General features: G+C 39.1%; 2 protein-coding genes across 6 annotated transcripts; one reads left to right on the top strand and one right to left on the bottom strand.

Moving 5' to 3' along the window:
* Positions 1-1,504: 1,504 nt before the first annotated feature.
* LOC129362547 (equilibrative nucleobase transporter 1-like) lies at positions 1,505-22,043 on the bottom strand. 5 transcript variants are annotated; one of them, XM_055034116.1, is made up of 13 exons: positions 21,953-22,043; positions 10,480-10,781; positions 10,252-10,381; positions 9,322-9,368; positions 9,159-9,235; positions 7,882-7,974; positions 7,655-7,794; positions 6,237-6,346; positions 5,985-6,128; positions 5,047-5,154; positions 4,352-4,538; positions 3,349-3,472; positions 1,505-3,261 (listed from the first exon to the last, which is right to left on the bottom strand). In XM_055034116.1, the coding sequence occupies exons 2-13, from the start codon at positions 10,664-10,666 to the stop codon at positions 3,148-3,150; spliced, it is 1,461 nt and encodes a 486-aa protein (XP_054890091.1). In that variant the 5' UTR covers positions 10,667-10,781; positions 21,953-22,043; the 3' UTR covers positions 1,505-3,147. The 5 variants fall into 5 exon arrangements, with proteins under 5 accessions (XP_054890091.1, XP_054890087.1, XP_054890088.1 ...); XM_055034112.1 differs by having other exon boundaries at positions 5,985-6,346; XM_055034113.1 differs by lacking the exon at positions 21,953-22,043 and adding an exon at positions 17,229-17,557 and having other exon boundaries at positions 5,985-6,346.
* smtnl1 (smoothelin-like 1) lies at positions 19,283-22,995 on the top strand. Its single transcript, XM_055034117.1, has 5 exons — positions 19,283-19,538; positions 21,072-21,664; positions 21,761-21,875; positions 21,978-22,129; positions 22,300-22,995. The coding sequence occupies exons 1-5, from the start codon at positions 19,470-19,472 to the stop codon at positions 22,655-22,657; spliced, it is 1,287 nt and encodes a 428-aa protein (XP_054890092.1). The 5' UTR covers positions 19,283-19,469; the 3' UTR covers positions 22,658-22,995.
* The last annotated feature ends 1,673 nt before the right edge of the window (positions 22,996-24,668 follow it).

Below are 24,668 nucleotides of genomic sequence, written 5' to 3'. Positions count from 1 at the left end.
AACCAGGCCTCTGAAAAAGCCTCATCCTTGGGCTGTTAGTCTCTGTGTAGAACAATCTTTCCTGTTCAAAGCCACATAGTGGATGTTGCAAGGTCTGGACAGGCAGCTTCTGTCACAGAGTCATTTTGGTGGAGACACTATGGATATGTAGGCAGATGGAAATGCTGACAAGTCTTATCAGGATTTAAAATGTGGCTGCCATTAAAGGCGATGAAACTTTGACTGTGTTAACAAGCATTTGATCCATTTGTATTTGAGTGAAGCAGAAGAACTTTGGCTTGTCAAATGCAGGTTCGAAGGGGTCACGACAGAAGCCATACATATTAACGGATGGAACGGTTAGGAGGCACAAACATTAACCTAAACTGAGAAATGCCACAAGATGGAACGTGACTGAAATGATAATGAGCCTATATGTCTGTGGGATTATTGATTAACATTTCCTCTAACCAAGTTAATATGTGTATGAGTGATGATGCAGAAAACTGCCAGAAAATGTAAAAAAAAAGGAAAAAAAGGTTAAAATTCTGAGCTATTTATCAGCTCTTGTTCAGCTCCCTCTGGAGCCAGAAACATGCCTTTGCAACTTTCATTCTTGATGCATTTGAGTCAACAGCATTTTGCCTTTTCCTCTAGAAACTGACCGCATTGACACACTTCATTTATAAAACCATAAATAGAAGCTCTTATTCTTCATTATTGTTTCCTGGTTAATTTTGGTAAATTTATTTAAGAGTTCCTCTTCCTTTAACTCTATTTTCAGCAGAAACATTTTTGTTTTTCATGCATAGTTGAAAACAAGTCAATCTTATTTGATTGATGTATTGATATCACATCTAACTTTCTAGTGTTTCATTGCAAGTTGAAAACCCAGCTAACTGCTCTGTTAATTATACAAATCATTATTTTGTATTTTCTTAAATTTTATGCTTTCAATGACTAATTATCAGAAGTTTAAGTGTCATTGCAGGTAAATAATCTAAGAATAAATATGCTGTATCATGGTGGCAGTATTATACTTTGATTGTGAGAAAACTCTGAATGTTAAAGTCTGACAGGCCACTTTTCTAAAAAATAACACAACCAGAGCTATGCTGCAATCTGATTAAACTAAAATTTTAGCGTTTGACTAAACTGACCGTCTTTTCAAACAGAAAGAAAATGCAGCAACTTGCAAACAAGTTAAAAGATTACTTTTTGCAGAAGGGACTAATACTCTTCATAAAAATACAATTAAAAAAAGAGCATCCATTAAAAAAGTAGTGGGGAAATTGCAAAGTAACAACTCAAAATATACAACCAAAAATATCATTTAATCAACAAAATTCCTGAGGCTGCAGCTGTATTAACCAACAAAGCGTCCTAAGGAGATTAACATCAGTCAATATTGCAGCTTCAATACTTTACAATTCCCCCTTTTGAAATGTAAGAATAATCCAGTTGCACATTTATCAAAGTTAAATGCATTTCGGAAAACTCTCAGATTAACTCAGCAAAACAAACATTTTGAGAACCAAAATATATGAAGTTTTTATTCAGGATGGATTTTTGTTCATGAAATCGTGTCCATCAGTCGTGTTACATGAAAACAATGGTACAATTGCACTTTTGTTCACAACCTGTAGGTGGCAGTAGACCTCAGTTTAACAAAAGCAGCAGAATGTGAAGAACATTAATTCCCTTCATCACACATTTAATCAAAAGCTACATTTTGTTCAGCAATGTGATATCTCTATCAATATCTCATTTACAAAAATACTGATCGGCTTTAGTTTGGCACTTTCCCTCAAATATAAAATGTCCCTTTTTGATCCTTTACACATTTTAACACAGTATGTCTATATATGTTCACTATAAAAACACTGAAATAATGACACTCCACATAATGGACAAAAACACGACTTCAACATAGTAAAAGGAAACGTTTTTCTAGTCAGAAGGAAATAAATCTGCTGTGCAGCCAGCAGAGGGCAGAGATGTTTCCTCTCTGATGAAGCGGTTCAAATCTTTGATGAGAAACTTTTATACTGAAAACTTTATTACGGTCATCGTAAAGGTACTTTTTCATAATAAAAGTAAACTCTCTTCCTTTTCCCTTTCAGGAATAAATGGCACAAATTAGGCATCAAACAACAAACATACAACAAATGTGTTTAAGTAAAACATATGAATGACCTACGCAGAATATTTGTGCAAAAAAGGAAGTTATTTCAAGCATCAGATGACTGAGTAAAAACATAAAAAGGTTGTTAGAATGAAGTGAAACTTGCAAAAAGTAAAGGAGAGAAACAAACGTTCACGTTTTTAGTAAATCTTCCTTCTCCCTCTTAATCTAAAATCCCTTTTTCTTGATGTGACAGGGAGTCTCTACTTGTAGACATAAATCTTTGCTTGTAAAGGAATTTCTTTGAAATGCAAAAACAAGTTGCTATCAGCAGGATTGAAATTTCACAATATTCCTGATTTATGCAACAGGTATTTTAGGACAAAAAAACTTCATGTTTTTCTTATTTATTCACCATAGTAATGGGCATCTGATATTCTGACTGCATACGAATAATTTTCTATTTCATTATCCCAGAGTGTAGAAGGACATAACGCTACCAGATAGTGAGGCTGCATTCATGGATGGCAAGTTTTAATTCAAATGCCATCTGTGAAAATGTTGCTTTTACCTTAGAAGACGACAGCAAGTTATTTACCTACATGCAAGGCTTTAACTATTTATAAGCAGTTATGCATGCTTTCCATCCCTCAACTGTGACATCATATATCTAAATGCTGCTAGAATAAGTAGTGAAAGATGATCATATTTGTGTAAAACTCTAACAGATTGAGTGTGTGGATAAAATACAAGCCTTGTATTATACACGGATCTTTTAGAGATGGTAGACTTTTGTCTGGCATTAGCTGGACGCTCCTGAGATTTCAGATTGGCACAACTTGACAGTGTGACTGTGAGGATTTGTCATTTTATGCCCCTGTGGGACTCATTGGACTATTTATAAAAAGAACTCTGGCTCAAGGTGAAACTGTAAAATGATCACAACATTTCCTGAAAATAAAGTTCTTTTAGTTTCTAGTCAGGTCCTCGACCACCAAGGCGAAGAGCTTTAAACAGAAATCACCATCCTCGTTTCGCGCTCTTTAAGATGAAGCTTTGCTCCTTGCTCTCTCAGAGGCGAGGTTTCGACAATGCATGAAGACGAAGACGGGATGTATGAAGGCTAACACGCTGAGCAGCGTCAGGCCGACGTTCACCTGCACACACGTGAAGAGGGGAGGCCATGAGAGGAGGGTTCACAGCTGAATGAACATACAACTGATACAGATGAAAACTGTGCTCACGTATAAAGGATCTCCACCCAGAGGTCCTTTCACCAGAGCAAAGCAGGGATACTGCAGCAGAGAAAACACTGCTGACAGAGCCATGACCAGACCGTACAGCTTCCCGAAGTGGCAAGATGGAAACCTACAAAAATACAACAAATTAGCTGTAAACAATTAGCTGTAAACATACATTACATGATCAATTAAACTCAACAAAACCAAAGATCCTTCAAGGAGGAATCTAACTCAGAGACCAAAAGCTTTATCAGCAGGAGGGATTCCTGTGAACTAACGCCTTAATGCAATCAGCTGGACTTCCTCAGACAAACTGTCAACAATCTGGATTACATCATCAACCGACTACAATTGCATTTCAGATTGAACTGTACTGTTTGTTACTTAATCTAAACATGATAACATGTTTAGGACCGAATAAGGTTCAGGTAAGAACTGAGACTAAAATGGTTTGAGACAAAAACTTTTGCTTTGAATTTCTGCTGCTTAAATAAACTGAACAGAACATGATAGCAAGTTCTGTTATCATGAACATGATTTGGATTTGGATACCAATAAACAGCTCAGCTGTCAGAATAAAAATAACATTCAAACTTTAAGGTATTGAACATATTTTTCATTGAATCCTCGTTGCTGTAGTAAAAATGTTTTTATAGGTTTGATGTAATGTTTCAATTATAAGTGGAAAATCGGCATTTTTACCAGAATAAAAGCTTGAAAACATGAGCCTTTCAATGACCATATAATTTATGAGCAACTGAAATAAATAAACGTTTAAAAGTCATTCTAATTTATTGAATATGAATGTAGAGGTACACTAAACATGCACATAATTTTTTTGGCACTAAAAACAGGAATAAACAAACACAAAACATTTCAGTTTCTTAATGTCACCAAACACGAACTACAAAGTGTTTGTGGTTTCACTGTCAAATCATGTTTATGCAAAAGGAATTTAAATTAAGTCTTGCACCTCGACAATTTCTGCAAACGCATCCATACTCACGCCACGCTGATGAAGGCTGCGTTGCCGCCGTAGAGGAAGGAGCGGTTCAGCACCTGCAGGATGAAGGTGAGGTACTGAAGCGGGAGGTAAGGGGTGGAGGCACACAGAGAGAACAAGACGCACTGCAGCGCCGTCAGGAATAAAGAAAGCACGGACGCCCGCAGGTCGGCTTCCTGCTCCGTCTCTCCTGTAAACACACAAATATAGATCCTCCTGTGAAGTTTAGCGACTCCATTTTGTCATTTCTCCCCTCCTGCTGTACCAGCATAAATAGGCACACAGTGCATTTGAGAGAGATGTTTAAATGCAATATTAACAATCTCTTAGGTTCTATGAATAAACTGTGTTTTATATCCAATAACTAAAAGGCAAGTAGAAATATTATGACCAAAATAATTACAAAACTTTATTTTTAAACCACAAATAAGAACTGATGTTTTTATTTGTCTGCATGCATTTTGTTTTGGTTGCTTCTCTTGTCAAATGCCATCCTAAAATTTGTGTAAATTAAATAGTTTTAAAATCAACTAAAATGGCTTCATACATCATGAATAAACACCTACCGGTATGTAATTTTATAAATTATTCAGAAAAACCTCAACTTGTTGATGTGACTAATAGTCCCCTTTACTATATGGAAAACGTTGCTGACATATCTCATTTTCATTAGATAAATGTTTTGAACTGCGTCTCACCTGCAGCTCGTGGTTTGCCTTTATGTCGGTCCATGATGAGGCCGTTCCAGGGAGCGCACAGCACCCCACACAGCTGGGTGATGGCAAAGGCGTTGGTGTACTGGCTCACTGCTCAGACACATGAGAAGAAACAACACGGTGAAATGCACACATTTAACGCACCAGCCGTCTGACGTAGCAAGTACTGAAAACGCATTGGAGAAAGTAGCATCAATTTTGGCAGTGATGTAAGTGTTGGATTTTGTTGACTTTTATTCTTCTATTTCAATGTTACCAGCTCTCAGTATTTTCATTGTGGCTTGGTTTTCTGTGACGCTGCAAATCCAGATCCAAGTTTTGCATTCTTATATCCAAAACTACTGACTTATCTAAGACTTTTCCACACTTTTCTGATTCTATAACTTATTCTCTAGGAGATAATCCTGGTATTTGGTAGAGACTCTTTGGCTTCTTAAAGTATTTCTGATCTCGTATATTTTGACTATGGCATACCTGTTCACTGAGGTGTTCTCAAATATCAGCACATGCTTTTATGTACTATTGAGAGTAGTAAAAATCAGACTACAGTTATATTTCCTAATTTCTTACGTCCTTCAGTTTCTGTTGGATTCAAATCCTTTGTCTCCTTCAAGGAACCTGCTGCACAGATTTAAAATTTTATGTGTCAAAGTCCAGAAAATCTATGTTGTCTGCAGAAGCGCATCTTTAAAGTAAATGACTGATGCACACTTTCCTTAGGAAGACCCATTATAAACAAAAGAAGACAATATAAATCTATATTTGGATCTGAAAATGCATTTACATGCATCTCAGACCTGTATGCAATAACACAGTGTGAACTAAAGCTGCGGAAATTTGGAAAACATAACGTCTGTATGGATCACAGTCCAGATTGTTGATCTGACACTGAGACAGTGAGGCGTTACGAAGGGCGATACCCAGTGAGGCCTCTCCTCCGGTCATCCTCTGCAGCATGGGGTTGAGCGTGCCGATGAACAGGTAGTGCCTGAGCTGCATCACCGACAGCCAGAGCAGGTGCCACATGAAGAACCTGGACAGCAAACACTCTCGGAAAGTCTTCTCTGAGAGGGACAAAAAGAGACACAAAGTTGTTAAATGCAGAGGAACAACAAAAAGAAATAAACCTACACCAGATAAAAGAGATAAGTAAATAACACTCTTCACTGGACCTTGTTTGACAGGAGCATTTTTTGTGAAAGCCGTTTCTTCAGGTGCTGGATGCGCCTCACCGTTTGCCGCCACCTCTGCGCTCGCAGTCACCGAATTACCGCAAGTAACTCTGCAGTGGATGTGGGAGCGATTAGAGAAAAAGACTCAAGTTTTCATTAATTCTTTGAAATAACTGATACAGAGAAATAGATATTGTCTGAAATCACATACTGTCTATCTCAAACATATTTTCCTTGCTGTAAAAAACTTTGCGGCTTTTAAACTATTAACTAAATTGCTCTGATTACATTAAACCAGGTTTTCACCACACACAGCCTGATCTGTGATCTGGGGTTTCACTTCTTAAAATAAGTGACCTGAAATATTACATGTTAGATGAAGCAAATTTTCTGCTGAAGTTTATTATACTGTAGTTATTATAGGGTCTAGAAGTGGGAACATAGTTATCGGCATCTTTGTTTTTCACCAGCAGCAGATTATTTTCTCTGCATTATATCGACTCAGTGACATTTGTCAGCTGTATTATTTTAGTCTGTTCCTTTCTTTGCTGGGCTACCATCATTTGAGCATTCACAGGTATCATTTAAGTGGAAAACGAGTTTTTTTTCTGCTGAATTCGCACCTTTCATCCATGTGCTCTCGGAAGAGAGAGAGAAACTGAGATTCTAACACCTGAAGGTAAAGACTTTAAAAAAATTCCTATTTTTGGATCCGTCTGTTTCTGATAAGTAGAAGGCAGAACTGCACCTCAAATCGAGAAACAAACTAGTTTAGGATTAATTATCACATGACAAATTTAGAAAAACAAATGATTGTTTTTGTTTTAGCTGTTTTAGGAGATGCAAGAAATGTGATATAGCATCACATTTTTAGCAGAAAGATCAAGATATTAAAAAAATGTGACAGACCAACACAAGATGCAGTATGAATATGAATTTGAAGAAAAATGATGGATGGTTTTTGATATTTTTTACAAATAAAAATGCAATTACACCCCTTCAGTCTGATACCCCTAAATAAAACTGTGCAGTGCAGTGGGTTTTAAGCCTGTTCTGGCTGAATCTTGAATGTTTTAGATATCTCCCTACTTTCACTCAACTGACTTCAACAAAATAAAAATTTAAACAAACTTGTGCAGGATTTGGTGAATAAAACTCAAGTCCAGAGTTGAATCTCTGACCAAACTTCACTTATGCCCTGAATACTTAGGCAATTTTAGGAACAAAATTTACTGTCTACATGTGCATAAATAGTAGAAACCCACAACAAAAGACTTCTACAGTAAGTAAACTTGCTCAAGCTTATGAGGTGTCAAGATATTTACAAAGTACAACATGTGCATGTTGCTGACTCCCATTTTGATGTTTCTTCATAGTATTTTTAAAGATGTGACAGTGTCTATGCAGGCTACTCATACCCATATGTGAAGCGATCCGGCAGCGGGTAAGGAATAAGGTTTCTGGGGAGCAGGAAGAACGTCCTGAGGATGTGGACGACGCTGCAGGCCGACAGAAAGAGGAAAGAAGTACGAAGAGAGACGCCAGACTCATGCAACAGCTGCGGAGAAAAAGACATGTGATGGAGATTATTAGTGGCACATATATTTGCATGTGGAAATTTTAAAAATGACATGATAAATCTCACCTTGATGATGAGGAAGAGCGCTGAGGAAGAATCAAACGCCCCGTTGTAGAGAGTGATTATGGTGGAACGACGGGAGCCAAACAGGTTTCCAACCTGCAAGAGACATAAAGCAGATTATTGTTGCCTCACAGTGTCGATCTCTGTGAAGCAAGTGGAATTTCACCAGGTTATTCTCTACTAAAGCCCAGTTCACACTACACGATTTTTTGCCCCGACAATCGTAAGGAGATCTGTGTTCCTGCTGCACAACATCATGAATTGGATGAAAGATGTGAAGCAGCCTGAAAAAACAGGAACTTCCTTATTATGCTACCACGGAAGCGCTGGTATAATCTTTGTCACAGAAAGTCTTCTGCAACACTCTTGCAGTGTTTCCTCAGAAAGTGGGTTATAGATGAATAAAAAAAAACAGTTCCTGACTAAGTCACTGTTTTAGACCAGATGTCAAACACAGTGACAACATGAACTCATAAGCAGCTCTTCAGTCCCTTCAACAACAAAAACCTAAAGTTATTTAGGTGCCAATAGCAAGTATTATCCTGCTGTTTCAATTGCTGTAATATGTGCAAAGTGTTGCATCACCCAATGAGAATAATTTTCCATAGAAAGTAGCAGGATGAGCTCAATGTGGGTGTAAGTAACTCTTTATGTTCTTTATGATTTCCTCCGCAAAGTCCAACAGAAATAAATCATTTTAGATAAAGATCTGCAGATCGGGGTTTTGATCCAAAAAGGAATCACATGATTTAGCCAATTTATCTTAGTTTCTGACATCCATGTTATTTATATTAGCCTTTAAAAAAACAGTTTCAAAAGACAAAAGACATTGTGATGTTGATGCCTTTCGGTCGACGCTTTTGATGAATGGAAAAGTCTTTTGATTTTTCAGTATTTCATCAAAAATTAGAACCGATCAAGAAAAACAGATCAAATTGATCAACTTTTCTCCCACTTGTAGCATCTCTCATTTCCTATACAATCATTTTAAATTTCAAAAAGGTGAGACACTTTTAGTAATTTCTATCAGTTTCTACCAAAGAGGGGCAAAGTGATTCATTCTTATTGCAGGGGTCAGAAAATTAATATACGATTCTAATCATTACACAGTGAAAAAAGAAGAAAACACAAAACAAAACAAAAAAACAACATTTAATTTCTCCCTAAAGATGAATAATAGTTTTATGTCCAAACCTTATGACAATACAAGCTTAGTTCTTTTACAGAGCAGCAAATCAACACAAACAAATCAGCCGTTCGTGTTTTGGAGTCAACGTTACCTGAATATTCGTCATGAGAAGCAAGATGCCTCCAACAGCCAGAAAAGAAAGAGCCGGAAAGAGCAGGTAGGCCAGAGCTGATGGAGGATAATCAGACTGATATCACAAACCTTTCTAATTTGCAGGAATTAATTTGATAGAAAACTGTTAACTATTTTTTTACCTGATGAGGAGAAAGCCACCATCAAGGTGCCCATGGTGTAAAGAAATCTGAAAATGAGACAGAAAAAATGTGGCTTTTGAATTTCAAGATGCAACTTACACAATGATGAGAACAAACTTGGATTTAAAACATAAATTAATTTTAAGCTCGGAAAACAGAAACACCGTGGAATTCAAAGCAAACAGAGATTCTCATGCAGATTTTTTTGCTTCCAGTGGATTTTAATTTCCTGCTCTTAGCTTGCACTAAGCACACTTCATCCTCAACACCATTTGACCCTTTTATATTTACATTCCTTTGGTCTTTATTTTTTCTCCACCCTGTTTCACTGGAAACATGTGTTGACTTAGTATCAGGCCACACCAATGGATTTGGACATAATAAATCAGCAGCTTTGTGCTGATTTATTAGAGATGATAAATTACAGGTTTAGAAAAGGTACGCTGAAAATATGAAACTTAAAATAACCACACCACCTTGACCCTACCCCAAACCAAACAGAGCAGCAATTATAGCTGAAATATATATTTATTTACATTTAATTTGTCCAGGGTTTCTCTTTCAATAATCTCGGCTCTTTTTGGAAGGAGTTTGAAAACCAGAAATTGTATTTATTATATTTATTATGAGTTTATTTAAACAAGTCAGTAATGCTGTAGAATGAAACTTGAATCCTGACATCTATCAATGAAATGAGGAAATCTGCAGGTGGAACTTTGTTACACAGTAAAAACACTGGCATTGGCTTTTTTTTTTTAAGAAAATCAAAGGGTATTCTCTGGCATCGTTTGCATTCACTGATGCAAACATTCAGTGAATGCTGATTAAATTATGTTTTTTGTGTGTTCAGATACTCTGCAATTTACCATCTGAAACAGTTTTAAAGCGGTGTTCATCTTTGGCTCCTTAATATTTAATATTTTCACTCACATTCCATAGAGTCGAGTCAATGTGGTACCAAATCGATCAAACAGGAAACCATTGGGCAGCGTCAGAAAGTTGTTCATGAAAGAGGCGATGGTGAAAATGAGCGAGTACTGTTCATCCTGTGCACTGCAGTCTGTGGCCAAAACAAAGAAATATGTTAGAAATACTAAAATATATATGAACAATTAGTGCTCAAAATCAAACATTTTATCCACAGCAGATAAAACTCACCCAGAGTTTGCGTGCCATTGACTCTTGTGGTGTTAACACACAGGGAGCTGAAGTAACGGTCCTCTTTGAGGACAAAAACAAGGGCAGCCCATCCAAACACGGCTCCGGCGAAACAGAGACACTCCACCAGGCCAGTGGCAAAGGTGAGGCAGCGTCGCACCGACAACTTGTTCTGCGGCTCTGGCATGGTCACTCACTTAAAAACACTCGGCAGCAGAAAAACTCACAAGCACATGTGAGGCACCGGCTTTTGTGTCAACATGCACTTCTTCCCACGTGGTTTCAGTCTCAGCACTCTGAACCTACCAGGCAAAAATAAATAAATCACAAGAGAAGGCGGCGTTTTCATCCAGTTAGTTTCATCAGAGAATAAAAGTTACACATCACTTCTCGTTTTCTCAGCAGCAAAAACTCTCCTGCACTGATGTTTGAATTGAAGATTATGATTATCATCACAGCTGGAAGAGAAAATATCTGTTATAAATATTATAATAGGTAACCACCAGTCATTTTCTTGTGCTAAAATGGACGTCAAGAAAAAGTTCAAAAATAGAGCCAGTCATTAAAAAAAGCACATAAAAAAAGCATAAAGAAGTGATGAAAGACACACTTTTTTTTTCTAAAAGTAAGGCAATATCCTTTAAAAAGAAGCACACCTTTCTCTGTTGTTTGCAGCAGCTGAAATCAGCCTCCCTGAAGGATCTCTACTACTGCAACTCTGGCTACTACCGCTTCCTTTATGCAGGTCAGTTCCTCCTTCCTCTTTTTTACCCTGCAAGTACCGCCCTACGGTTCACAAATGTTTGGGGTTTTTTCTCCCTTTTCCAGCAGCTCACAGTTCTGCAGCAGAGAAAGCCCTCCGCATGCTCAGGCTGCCAACTACTGTGAGAATAAACACTCCTGCATTCCTAGCTGGCCACACTGCAGAGCCACAGAAGCTACGAGGCCGCAGACGGAAATGCTGCCGAAAGGCTAAACCTGCACAGTTTAGCAGAAAAATAAGGGCTGCTTATTTTCCTGAAAATAAGCAGCCCTTATTTTCAGGAGCTCCTGGACCCACAGTAAACATTAACGTCTGAATACCAATTATTTTCTTTTACTCTCCTATGAAATACACAGTATCTTTCCACGGACATGTTCTTTATCAAGCGAGAACATGTGATGCATGAGATGCTTCAAGTATTTACATTTTTATTTGCATTTGCAAATACTGACTCTAAGCACAAACTATGGCCTTTGTGTCCCAGATTTAGAGAGCAGGAAATAATGAAATCATTTAAGGACGTATAAACGTACAATTTGAGACATTTGATCCTCTGGAAAAGGAGAAGCAAACGCTAAATAAAGCTATCGTACAAACAGACTCTAAGTTCAGACCGGGCCACAGTGCTGAATAATGCAAGGATATGTTCTCAAAGGCATAAATCTGCCTCAACATCATCTGATTCAAGAGGTGAAAACTCTGCAAAATTAACATGTTTGGTTATCAGTAATGAAAAGGTTTCAGTCTGCAATCAACAAATAAAACAAGATGAGGAATGGAGAAACAAGATAAGGAATGGAGAAAAGTAAAAAAAAAGAAGAAATTTGAGACATGACTTCCAGAATATTGTCCATTCTGATCATTTTTCTCAGAAATGAATCAACTCTGAACTGCAATAAAAGGAAATTAAAATGACTGACACTACAATCCTTCAGAGCGCACAATAAAATCGACCCAACACATATTAGACGAAGCAAGAGAAAAAGGCAGCTAATAAAAGTGAAGTCAGCTGTTAGGTGAAGCTAAATGAAACACCAGGTTAATGACAGCACCGCGTATTAAAATCAATGAAATCTTTATTAATCAGTTTGTATTAATCAGTTTGTGTCAAATTAAATATACCCTGCACTTTAAAACTCTTTCATTTTTCATAATGTAACAAACACATTTCTGTGATGATAGTGAAACAGAAAGAAAAAAATATTTCAATATTCATTAACAATATAAATTCTTGATTAATAAGAATCTGAAAAGTGTAGTGTGTGTATAAATTCATCCCCTTTTAGAGCGACACCTCAAAATAAAATCCAGTGTGACTGCTTTCACCGGTTCAATAAATAGGATCCGCTTCAGTTTAAGTCCTGCTGTTCTATGAAGACGACCAGAACGTCTCGGTGAAAAGTTCAACGCAAAACATCAGAACGCGACATTATCCACAGTAAAACCTGACTGCAGCACAATCATGTTTGTACAAACATGGTAGCAAAATATGTGAAGTTAAATCCAGGGCAATCCAGGAAAACAAATTGGTCAATTTTACAGAGGACTTAATCCTGGGGCGTAGGTCCACCATCCGACAGGAAAACAACCTGAAGCAGCCAGAGACACAATGGAAACTAAGATCAAACAATATTCATGTTTTCAAAAAGATCCAGTCAAAATTTAGACTTGAATAACATCGAGACGACTTGAAATTTGATTTGATTTTACAGCACCTTAAAAGTATTCACCTCCTTGGTTGTTTTTCATTTTTAAATGCGTTTACAAATCAATCACGAGAACGAAATGAGTTTTTTTCCACTCATTGTGAGACTATCGGCTCTAGTTGGCTAGAACTAGGCCAGTCACTTCAAAGGGGCTGAATATTTATGCAATCTCTCATTTATTTTGTAAAAACAATACAAATGATAATACATCCGAGGTTGTGAAAAGTTTTGACGGCGCTTTATTTTGTAAAGATGTCTGCTCGATGTGAAAACCATAGGACTAAGAAGAGGTGCATGCTTTCCAGACAAATTTAAAAACTATATAATTTACACATATGCACCACTTAGTGTTAATCCGTACTATCATTATTTTTGTTGTATTTTGGAAAAAAAAGGTGCAAAAGCTCAATAAGTGTGAATACTTTAAAATCTCTTGTGTGATCATAAAAATGTCCAGGTGCAAATTTGATGATTCCCTTCACTGGAGGTCAGAAAATGAATAAATCTGCTGCCGATTAAGCAGAAACACAATTATCTTTCTGAGTATTGTGAAAGGCAAAAGCAGAAGAAATTAGATCATACCAGAGCATGTGATACAATATTACAAAACTTTCACTCTGGGACACAACTGATAAATATAGAAATATTTTAAATGTTGCACATGAAACCATAGAGGGATATTTAAAAAATGCATTTTCTCATCAGTTTGGACTCATTAGAATGTCATCAGACGAAAGAGAGAAATACAGCTTTGTAAAACCTGTGTCACAGAAACCCATTCATGCACAGGGAGAACATGACAGCTCCATGCATGAAAACATGATTTACATTGTAATCCAGGTTTCAATAGTTTTTTGTTGTGTTTGTGGATCAGCAGGATTTTGGAGGCGGACATGATTTGGACAGATAAGGATCACAGTATGTAAGATAGTATGAGATACTGTGGTATGTCATACTATCATATCATACCACAGTGTGTGAATTTAACTTCACAATGATCTCCTTATCACAAGACACCAGATTCTGGCACGTAAACCAGCTGCTTCTCACTTCCTAAAACCAAAGTTTGACCCGGGCATCACAACCTATATGTGGGTGTCAATAACGTAAGAAGACACAGCCATCTTAAGTCATAAAACACATGACAGTACTCTGAATGACAATCCAGTCACTACAGTTCAAACAAAAATACTACTATTGGTTTTTATTACAAATTAACAGACCCTCAACATTTCTAACTGCAACTTATCAGTTTCACTAAGAAATGAAACTGTGTTGTTTGTTTAATATAACCTAAAACAAAATTACAATTTAAAACGTTTTGTATAATCCTTTAATAATAATAATTTTGTAAATTTCAACATTATTCCCCCTTTAAGTTAGCTAAAATTACATGTGAGATGCACAAGATGTTCCTCTTTGTTCCTCAGTAGATTGAAGCAGGTTTGTCAGGTTTAAATTTAAGACATTTAGTTTGGTGTGTTGATGACTGCTGAAGTGAATGTGAACATCATGTTAATATGATATAAACTATGAAAGTTAGAAAGGTCTCAAAATAGCTCAAAAATCAGCAGATCCACTGCTTCAAAAACTGCGTACAAATGGAGAAGGTTCAAAACAACAGGCGAATTGCTCAGCAAGTCCGTCTGAGCAATCTGACCCTGAGAGCAGACAACAAGATGCCACAATAAGTTTCCAAAATCTCTAAAACATCAGTAGGCTTGTACTGGTTGCACAAGACTAGCTTCCATCTGTACTGCAAGGGGAAAACATTCACTCTGCAAGAACGATGTTTGCCAGAAAGCACAAAGACAAAGACCAGGACTTCAGGCTTGATGTTCTTTGAAGTGAATCATTTGGACTCCAGAAGAGAAAAACTGTTTAACATAAAGCATATGCAGCATTCCAGGATTAGAACCTCATACTAACAGTAAAACAAGAATGTCAGTAATATCAGCAGAAAGCAGAAATAAGCCTTCAAATGCATCTTCAGCTGCTGAACTTAGAAACATCTATTTGTTTTAAACCACTGCCTGCCTTTCTGATGAACAAGCTAAGAAAATTCCCAAAGTTGCAGACAGGATTTTAAAAATGAAACGCACAGTGGTAAACACTGGAAAAAAAATCTTGTTTGTCAAGAAAACTTTGCAAGCTGATCATGTACAGTATATTTAAGTTTTTCTGACTTCTTTGTGCATTTCTTGCAAGTCCAAGAGAAAACAAGCTGACATCGGATCTGGTGAAGGTAATATGATTGATCCGAAAGGTCATCTAAAGTCAACAGTGATATTAGTGACCTTGAATTTAACACTCACTGCACACTGTGCTGTTTAATATCAGCTTGATTTAAAGGAATGTGTGAAAGCATGCTGAATATTTTATTAGATTCTACTGTGATCTACAAAGACAGTCGGACAAATTACACAGATTCCAGTTTTTTAAGTAGCTACACTTGAAAAAGTAACTATGCATTCTTTCTTCAAACAAAAATAAAGCGGGTCTACTTGGCATTCTGATAAATGAGAATAATGCCGCTTACCAATAAATGTTATACTCCTGACACATCTGATTGTTTCCCATTAAATTATCTCACATTTATACTGGAAATGCAATTGTGGATTGAGCAGCAGAACTGAGTATGTGTGTGGTGTCCATTAAAAATAACCCAAGTTCTCTATGCAATGCCAAACACTTAATTTCCAATTGGCTTGTTGTCGCCTCAATCATTTCATTTAATACTTGAGCCAACCGGATCTCCACTTTTGGTTCTAAAACTTCAGATTTAGCTTAGATAAGTCAAAACAAGAAGTGTTAAATAGCAAGGATTTCTTTCTTTTTAATGTTAATTCACAGCAAAAGGATACAGTTCCACTAAATTCAAATCAATCTCATGTTCTGAGAAGTCATGGAAAACATGTGCTCTGTTTGCATGACTAGCAAAGCCCCCCTTCCCCCCCTCCTCTTTTGAGTCATCAGGAAAAATGCAACTATCAGCAATTTCTACTCCTTCAAAACATCTAGATATTTTTAATATTCGCTTTTTCAGGAAGAAAAGCCAAAATAGACAAAAAACCATGGGACTGCCACTCTCCATCATACCCTCTACTTCTGTGTTTTTCTTTAACGTTCATGTGAAAGTGAAATGTAACAACAATATGCTGTATATCACTCATTTAAATATATACATATATAGAAATGAAGCTGTTACAAAGCACATTTGAAAGTTTAATTAAAAACTTCCCGTGTTCAGTCTGTGTGTTACTAAGTTCTGCTTGTATTTCCTTTACAGACCAAACTGAAGTGAGCTAAAAAAGAATAAGCTTAGCTGATCGATTATTTAGTGGGAAATCATTGACCTGGGATCAAACAGAGTCAGACATGAGCCCATGTGCAAACCTACGCAGTATGCAGTAAAGTGGATTCACAGAACCAACTGCATTACAACTTAGTCACTGCATTATATCTATCCATCTTATTTAATCTATTTTATCTAGCCTATCCATCCTGGTGTTGCTACAATCGATCAGAGCCACACAGGCACAAAGGAAGCAAATGCACCCGGTGGAACATTTTCATTCTATTGGCTGAGAGGTTGCCAAGCAGCGGTTACTTTTCTGTTCAAAGCAACTGAAAATGTAAGCACGAGTATTAAAGGTTTTAAAGAACAAATGACATGCAATCCTGCTTTCAGACTGAGAATATGTTCTTCTCGAAATGCGGCAGAAAAGTGTAAAAAGAGTGGCCAAGTCAAAGTGCGATCAAATTAGATTCCTTATCTTTAAAGCCCTCCATTGCAATGCAACTGAATAAGAGATTTTTTTTAATTTATTTTGGAGTGAGGATTTTTTTTTTTCCGTTTTTGAACACAAAGGCAGAGCACACACATCCCAAAAGAAACGGAGACGTGTTCTATAAAGTACTTTTCCAGCTATTTTCTCCAAATATGTCAAACCCATTTGCTGTTTAATTTTAATGACATAATTATGCACCCATTGGTTTCAAACTATCACACAAGATCCCAATGAAACCCACTGAAGTTGAGGGGTGACAAAATATAGAAAATGCCAGGGGGCATCGATGCTTCACCACATGCTGTTAATCACCTCACATTGTCAAGAAAACGAATTACCTCACATCAAGACCTGCAGTGAAGCTCAGAGGTCAGAGCTCTTTTTCTTGCAACCTGAAGAAACCTAACTGTTGCAAACTGATGAGGTTGTTGCACGAACAGATAAAACTGACATATCTGCGTGGACGTATTGACACTGTGTCTGTCCTACCTTAATCTTTGACTCAATTCGCCACCCAGCTCCTGTTTTCATCTCGTGGGACAATGTGCTGAGCAGCAGCAACAGTGAGAACGTTTGGAGGTTTTGCACTTGGTGCTACCGCCTGTTATCTCCAGATGAACTTTGTAACATTTTCACACAGACTGAAGGCTGCGGATTTTACCCCATCCTCCCCTCCTCTTCTCCCCCATCACTGATAAGCGACGCCTCAGGGCTCCATACAGTAAAAAAAACAAATGATCGAAAATAAGGTGTTTGAAAACAGTTTTAAAACGACTAGGGTTTTTGACGATGGCCACTTTGATCAAGCGGTCAGCAGTACTCGCCTCTCTGCCAGACGGCGCTGCTCGGATGCGCACGTCAACAGGTGATGCGCTGCAGTCGTGCATCAAGATCCCACAGCGTTGAATATTTGCATCCCTCCTTATGGAATCATTGGACGGGAGAATCACTTACATGGCGTGTTGAGATCCCCTACAGCGACTCCATTGTCTGGGACTGTGTTGTCCCTGGAACCAGACAGGAAAAGCCCCACGCATTGGGTGGGCGAGGCCCACATGGTTTCCAAGCATCCTCAGGGTCCGAAATACCCAGAGTGGGACCAAGAGGCACACCGGGGCCTTGTTTTTCTTTGCTTTGTTTTCTTTTATTTTTAAATTCAGGTCTGTTGAGAGCATAAATGATGTAGTCAAGAAACAGAAATAAAGGTTTTGTACGGATCACATAAAGGGAAATGAGGGAGAAAGGGGGAAAAAAAAAAACCTCTTCCGCCCCCTTGTGGCTGTAAGCATTGCATCATTTAATACAGGCAGTACTCTGAATGTATCAGATTTTCCGTCCTGAGGTTAACTCCCATCAGAAATATTTACCTATTTTGCAACTTTTTGCTGTGTTTTGGTCTCCTTGTTAGGAGTCAATTATCATCAGCTGTATGTTGTTAGGCAGATAAGTTCTAACTGAACAGGTTTTGTTCTTGGAAGCATTTATGAACCATCTTGGGTCGGGTCTTCCACCTGTTCTGCCAGCTTCTGGTGTGGGTGGCTTGTTGGGTTTCCCTTCTCCCTACACTATTCCTTCCCCCTTTCCCTGCCTTTACCCTAATCTTGACTACAGGCATCTGTATGTTCTGTACCCTCCTGGCACCTACCTTCAGCAAAAATCATGAGGACAAAGACTACTACCAGACCATCCACTATCTGAAAGAACATGGCTCTGATGCTCCCCAAAACCCTGGCTGTCAGCAGCAGCAGAGGCTCTGAGATGCCCATTTGAGGTTTTGTTGTTAAATATATAGTATGCTACAACCATTGTCTTAACTTTATTTTATCTTGTCGATGCAGTCTTAAGGATGTACCATGTCTTAAACTTTTTCCTCCAACCTATTGTGTCAGCAATTTACAGTTTAAAAATTAAGAGTGCAAAGCTTGGTGTTCAAAACCTGAGATGCAAGCTACAAACTTTTTTTTCCCTTAACTACAAAGTGTTGAGGAAATTTTGTAGTTTCCTACAGGCTGTGTTACATGGTACTGTCTGCTGCTGTAGGACTTGACTGGGTGAGATGCTTGTTGGAACAAAGTTCTTTAAGAACTACAGCAGCTCGTGCAAATGTCTCCAAATCTTGTCCAAAAGGTTTGTCGTGGAGTGCTGCACTCAACAGGAACAAAATACATTTGCTGAATCATAGCTATAGCTTGGTTCTTTAGAGGGTCCAGCTCAAGCATATCACAAATGTTTTGCTGACAATGTCTTGGGATTTCATAGGTTTATTTTCAGTGTCACCATAACATGATGTCCTTAACTCAAAGTTAAGGATAAACACCCTTTCGTTGCATCACTGCTTATGCACCAATGAAGCCTATCTTGAGGGAACTTGTACATTAAATGGGTTTGCTGCTTGTTGCTCTGTGTACATTTGTAGCTTCCACAGCAGAGGCAGCTGTCAGGCCAGTAGGACTGGGCCTATGCCACTACGGCTCTATTTTAGGAACTCGTGTTCAAAAGGTCAGATAAAGAATAGGAATCCTCACAAAGCAGGGGGTGGGGGATGTTGGCCAAAAGGAGGTGAAGGCAGACGACCACAAACACATCTCTGATACAGAGCTGTGTTGCCTGAGAGGGTGAAGCAGAAACTGAAATGTAGAACAAGTAACCGGATTTAAACATATTGGATTTAGAGGAACGTAAAGAGCAACAAACTTGATAAAGTAGACAAACTGCTTTTATTTGGATATCATGGATGAAGAACCACAAAACCAGGAGAAGGAAACGATTTGCCAGTCAGACACCACCAGCAATAGCCAGGTCAGTTTTGTGCTTTGCTTCACATGTTTGAGAACAAATTCAGCGATTGGCATTTTAGAGTCCATACAGGGATCGCTCAACCGGAGCAGGTGTCATGAATCCGTGATTCTGACTGCATATGTCGCGTTGCACCTGTTCTTACTCTTTACTGAATGACTCATTCGTTAAACAGGGTGATGCACACTGGAGCTTCCTATTCTTGCTGATGACTTGGTGCTGGGAAACCTGACCCTATATGAATGTTATTGTGGGAGGTCATTAAAAAAATATGGAAAACACGGCACAAAGATTCAGATTAGCCAACTCTAAAATACAAGTTCAAAAATTAGGACCTCATATTTAAATATTTACTCTTAGAAGTTTCAGATATTAGGTGGTGTATGTTATGAGGTGGTTTAAAACTAGTTTTGGTTAACAATATTGACCAACGTGCTACATAGATGATGTAAGCATATTATGAAACATTTAACAAAAAAATGTAACCCATTTATGTTTGAATCCAGTGAAAATAAAATATGCTGTCTGACTCTTAGTTGGGTAAAGCGTTGAATGCTTTTGTGCACAGTTCTTTGCAAATGCCTTGTCTCGTCCTTTTATGCTCGCTCTGCATTAAGCAACTGTTGCATCTACATTTATCAAAGCAATGTATATGGGATCCTTGAGAACTATAACCTATCAAAATAGTATACTTTGAATTTATTTCACTCAATGTATGAAAAATAACATGTCTAATTTGAACATTAAAAAAAATAATAAGAAAAGTACCACAGCTTACAACTTCCATCCCAAAATGTTGTCCTCGGAGGAATAGAAATTGGTTAGGATGTCCAACAACAAGCAAGGAACTGAAAACGCTGGAACCCCGTCGTCTCTGCGTAAGTTGAAGATCACCTTGGATTGAGAGCATAAAAGCTAAGAGGGAAGTGGTCTCTCCAAAAATGAACACTGTTGAGGTCGACTAAATTATGCAACTGCCCACATGGACAAGTCAGATGTTTAAAGGAAAAGTTTATGGTCAGAGGAGACGAGGACTGGGCAAAGCAGCTACAGTGATCAAATGTGTTGGGGGAGGGGGGCTCAGCTGTCATGCATCATGATAAGGGTCTGCTCCAATGCAAGTGGTACATTTCCATTGCACAAAGTAGAGTGCTATTCAGGAAGAAGTACTCCTAAATTATTTAAATTGATCTTATTTATACAGCTACACGACTGAAATACAAGTATTCACGCAGTAAAATGATCCCAATCATCCAAATACTTTGGAATGTAAATCAGCCGACCAAAAGCCAAATGTTGTCCTTAAAAACTGGGACAGCGGCAGGAAACCAAACTTGTTAGATGGTAGAATCCATCCAACAAGTGAAGAGGTGAACTAATCAGTCAGAATTGTGTAAGACGCTTGTTGATAGATTTAAAAAAAAAAAGGTGTGAATTCAGTTATTTGTTGCATAACTTTGAAATATAGCTTAAATACGGGCATAATTAATGACATTCACTTTGAAATGCTATTGTATTTTCTGTCTTGTTGTCCAGCTGGACAAGCCAGCACTGGATGGGTGTAAGGACTCAGAGGACACCACAGAAGGTCAGAGGGTAACTGATGTTGCAGAGAGCAAGGAGGCAGAAAAAGCACAAGATAAGGCTAATGCTGAAGATAAACACAACAAGGAGGATGTCTCTCAGTGTGCTGAAGAGGGTGGACAAGATAAAGAGAATAAGTCCACAGCTGATGACGTGAAGGAATCTGAATTCACAACAGAGGAACAAGATGGGAAAGAAAATGTGGAGAATGGTGACAAGAAAGATGAGCAGGTGGATGAGACCCAGAATCAAGAAAGTGGGAACATCACGGAGGAGATCAAGGACAAGGAGGGAGTGAAGGTAGAGAACCAAGGAGAAAATGTGAAAAACAACAAACCAAAAGAAAGTGAGGAGGGCAAACATGCAAAACAGGAGGAAAAAGTGGTGGCCGACAAAGGAAAGGTAAAGGAAACAGAAAAACAAGTGAAGCCTAAAAGAAAGGGAGCCCCTCCCTCCTCCTTCTCTCGACCAAGAGCCTCTGCACGTTCCATTAGAGCGTCCAATAGAAATGACATTATTGCTAAGTTTCAACAAGGTGCTCCAGAGTGAGTAACAGCCAAAATATCTATAAACTCTTACATTAAAACGAGATTCCAAATAGCTTGAGGAAATTGCATTTTCTTTCTCTCTTTCGTATGTAGGACACCGATAGCTCGCAATTTCAAAATTCAGAAGTCCGCTACGGCAACGGCAACTGGAGCTTCCATCAAACAGAAGATTCTTCAGTGGTGCCGCAACAAGACACGCAAATATGAGGCACTTTCGACCTGTTGAACCCATCAAAAGCCCATCAGATTCAGGTCATAATGTCAGTGTCAAGAAGAAGACATGACCTGTACTCTTCTTTGATCCCCATAGGGTGTGAACATTGAAAACTTCTCGTCGTCCTGGAGTGATGGGCTCGCGTTCTGTGCTCTGATCCATCGCTTCTTCCCCGATGCTTTCGACTACAGCTCACTGAAATCAGAGGAGAGGGAGAAAAACTTCACTTTGGCCTTCCAAACAGCAGAGTAAAGATTGATGCATTTTAAACATATTAACAATAAAATACCACCTTTAAATTCAGGGTATCTAAGATATATAATGGAACCACATGGTTGCCATTCAATTCTGTAGAAACAAGGTGTTTCTCTGACCTTTGTGGCTCATCAGATTTCTCTCTGCTGCCTTCTTCCTCCAGGTCCCAGGCTGACTGCTGCCCTCTACTGGATGTGGCTGACATGATCATGATGGGAAACCACCCAGACCCGATGTGCGTGTTCACATATGTGCAGTCCCTCTGCCACAGCCTCTCTAAAATAGAGAAAGAGAGGAAGGACAAGGAGGAAAAGGAGAAGGCTGGAACCGAGAAAGGAGAGGAAGAGGAAGGCAGTGGTGCAGCAGGAGAGGAATCATGTGCTGACTGTGAGAAGATGGAGAACCAAGAGGAGAAGCTGGAAGAGGACAAAGAAGCAAAGGCAAGGGAAGAAGAGGAAGATTGCCCAACGAGGCATCAGAATGAAGATGCTGAGGGAATTTTGGTTGAGGCAGAGACTTAGAACAAAACTGACAGGAAACAAAAGACTGAAAAGACCAAAGATTACTGTTGATGATGACATAGTTCAGTGTTGCATACAGCTGTCTCAACTCAGATGCCAGTTATTTAATGTTCCAAATATATGGATATTTTTTGTCTGTTGTGCTGTGCTTACCACTCTCTATTTTAATTAGCTTTTTTTGGAATCTATCCAAAAAAGATACATTCTTCTCACAAATGTGTGTAAATAAAAAATATTAAAAAAACTATAATGAAACGATGGATTACAAAGAAATCATTGAAAATAAAAGATGTATTGGTGGATTTGTTACTGAAAGAACAAACATGACAATAACTGCAGCATTAATGTCTTTTTTTTTTGTTTGTTTGTTTAGCTTACGTCAACCAATAAATACTCAGTAATGGTACATCAGGATCTCATCAATCAGAGGCATGCAGCAGGCAGGGCTGGCTTCAGCACATGCTTCCTCTCCAAGTTTCTGTGCTCTGGTCCAGTACACCAGGAGTGATGCAGAGGGTGCAATGGACTCCCAGAAGATCCAGAACACGCATTCAGATGGAAATTTGGTGTAGAACCGGATCTGGTCATCGGAGGCACAGTAGCGGCTAAAAGGTGTGGCGGACAAATCCACTTTTTGACGTCTGGCCTCCAACTCCTTAATATAATCCAGAGCTTCATCAAGTGCTCCTGTAAAACCACAAAATAAAATAGCAAAACATTCGTTTAGCAATAAGTTTTAATTATATATTTGAAACGTTACTTCTGTGAAGATCAATACATGTTGTGAGTGGGAGAATAGATGTATACAACCAGACATAATCTCATAATTTTATTATTATGTGACCATTATAATAATACTATTACAGTAACAATTATATATTTTACTGAAATTATCTTACATGGAAAATTTATACAATATACTATCTTTTACCTGCGGGTGGATGTGCCATATAATCATGGTCCGCAGTAGCATCTTCAGTCTGGCTAGCTTTCTGAGAGGACAAGCTGCCGTTTCTTAGCCCTCTCGAAAGCAGACTCTCTCATTGCCGGTGCAGTGAAGTTATTCCAGGCAAACAGGGAAGGAACAGCTTCACTTTTAAGGCGGCTGGTGGTGGATCCGCTAACAAAATCCTCGGGTGTGAAGCGGCGGCTACATACGAAAATGCTCCCCGTCTTTATGCAAAAGTCCGGACCTTCATCTCTTCGGATCGCCTGGATCCACTGCTTCCGTTAGTCCGGGTCCTTCGGGAATGCATGATATGACAGATAAGGCTGTTTTCTTGCCCCACATGAACAACCAGGGACCGAACAAAAACAACTGCGCCGAGACTGAGCCATTTTACTAGCCTTTTAATGCTAACGATATAGCCACCGGAAGTTGTCCAACATCAACATCCGCCCAGGCCCCGCGCATGCGCACAAACGATCCGATCCCGCGCATGGGCACAAACGCCCCGATTTCGCGCATGCGCACAACCACCCGGCCCCGCGCATGCGCACAAACGACCCGATCCCGCGCATGCGCACAAACGACCCGATCCCGCGCATGCGCACAAACGACCCGATTTCGCGCATGGGCACAAACGCCCCGATTTCGCGCATGCGCACAACCACCCGGCCCCGCGCATGCGCACAAACGACCCGATCCCGCGCATGCGCACAAACGACCCGATCCCGCGCATGCGCACAAACGACCCGATTTCGCGCATGCGCACAAACGACCCGATCCCACGCATGCGCACAAACGACCCGATTTCGCGCATGCGTACAATCACCCGGCCCCGCGCATGCACACAAACGACCCGATCCCGCGCATGCGCACAAAGGACCCGATCTCACGCATGCGCACAAACGACCCGATTTCGCGCATGCGCACAAACGACCCGATCCCACGCATGCGCACAAACGACCCGATTTCGCGCATGCGTACAATCACCCGGCCCCGCGCATGCGCACAAACCCGATCCCGCGCATGCGCACAAAGGACCCGATCTCACGCATGCGCACAAAC

This window comes from Poeciliopsis prolifica, unplaced genomic scaffold (assembly GCF_027474105.1).
Source record: "Poeciliopsis prolifica strain line A6 unplaced genomic scaffold, Auburn_PproV2 SCAFFOLD009, whole genome shotgun sequence".
Lineage (NCBI taxonomy): Eukaryota > Metazoa > Chordata > Actinopteri > Cyprinodontiformes > Poeciliidae > Poeciliopsis > Poeciliopsis prolifica.
The sequence above is the reverse complement of the archived record's forward strand: the minus strand, read 5'-3'. Positions and strand labels throughout refer to the sequence as shown.

What these genes read in the sequence shown, in the direction of transcription:
- smtnl1 (XM_055034117.1), top strand. Translation starts at nt 19,470, where the DNA reads ATGGATGAAGAACCACAAAACCAGGAGAAGGAAACGATTTGCCAGTCA. An exon ending in ACACCACCAGCAATAGCCAG is followed by an intron (nt 19,539 to 21,071) that starts GTCAGTTTTGTG and finishes CTTGTTGTCCAG; the next exon opens with CTGGACAAGCCAGCACTGGA. An exon ending in TTGGCCTTCCAAACAGCAGA is followed by an intron (nt 22,130 to 22,299) that starts GTAAAGATTGAT and finishes TTCTTCCTCCAG; the next exon opens with GTCCCAGGCTGACTGCTGCC.
- LOC129362547 (XM_055034112.1), bottom strand. Translation starts at nt 10,666, where the DNA reads ATGCCAGAGCCGCAGAACAAGTTGTCGGTGCGACGCTGCCTCACCTTT. An exon ending in CGGAGGAGAGGCCTCACTGG is followed by an intron (nt 5,155 to 5,984) that starts GTATCGCCCTTC and finishes GTGTCTGAGCAG; the next exon opens with TGAGCCAGTACACCAACGCC. An exon ending in GCAGCCTTCATCAGCGTGGC is followed by an intron (nt 3,473 to 4,351) that starts GTGAGTATGGAT and finishes GTATTTTTGTAG; the next exon opens with GTTTCCATCTTGCCACTTCG.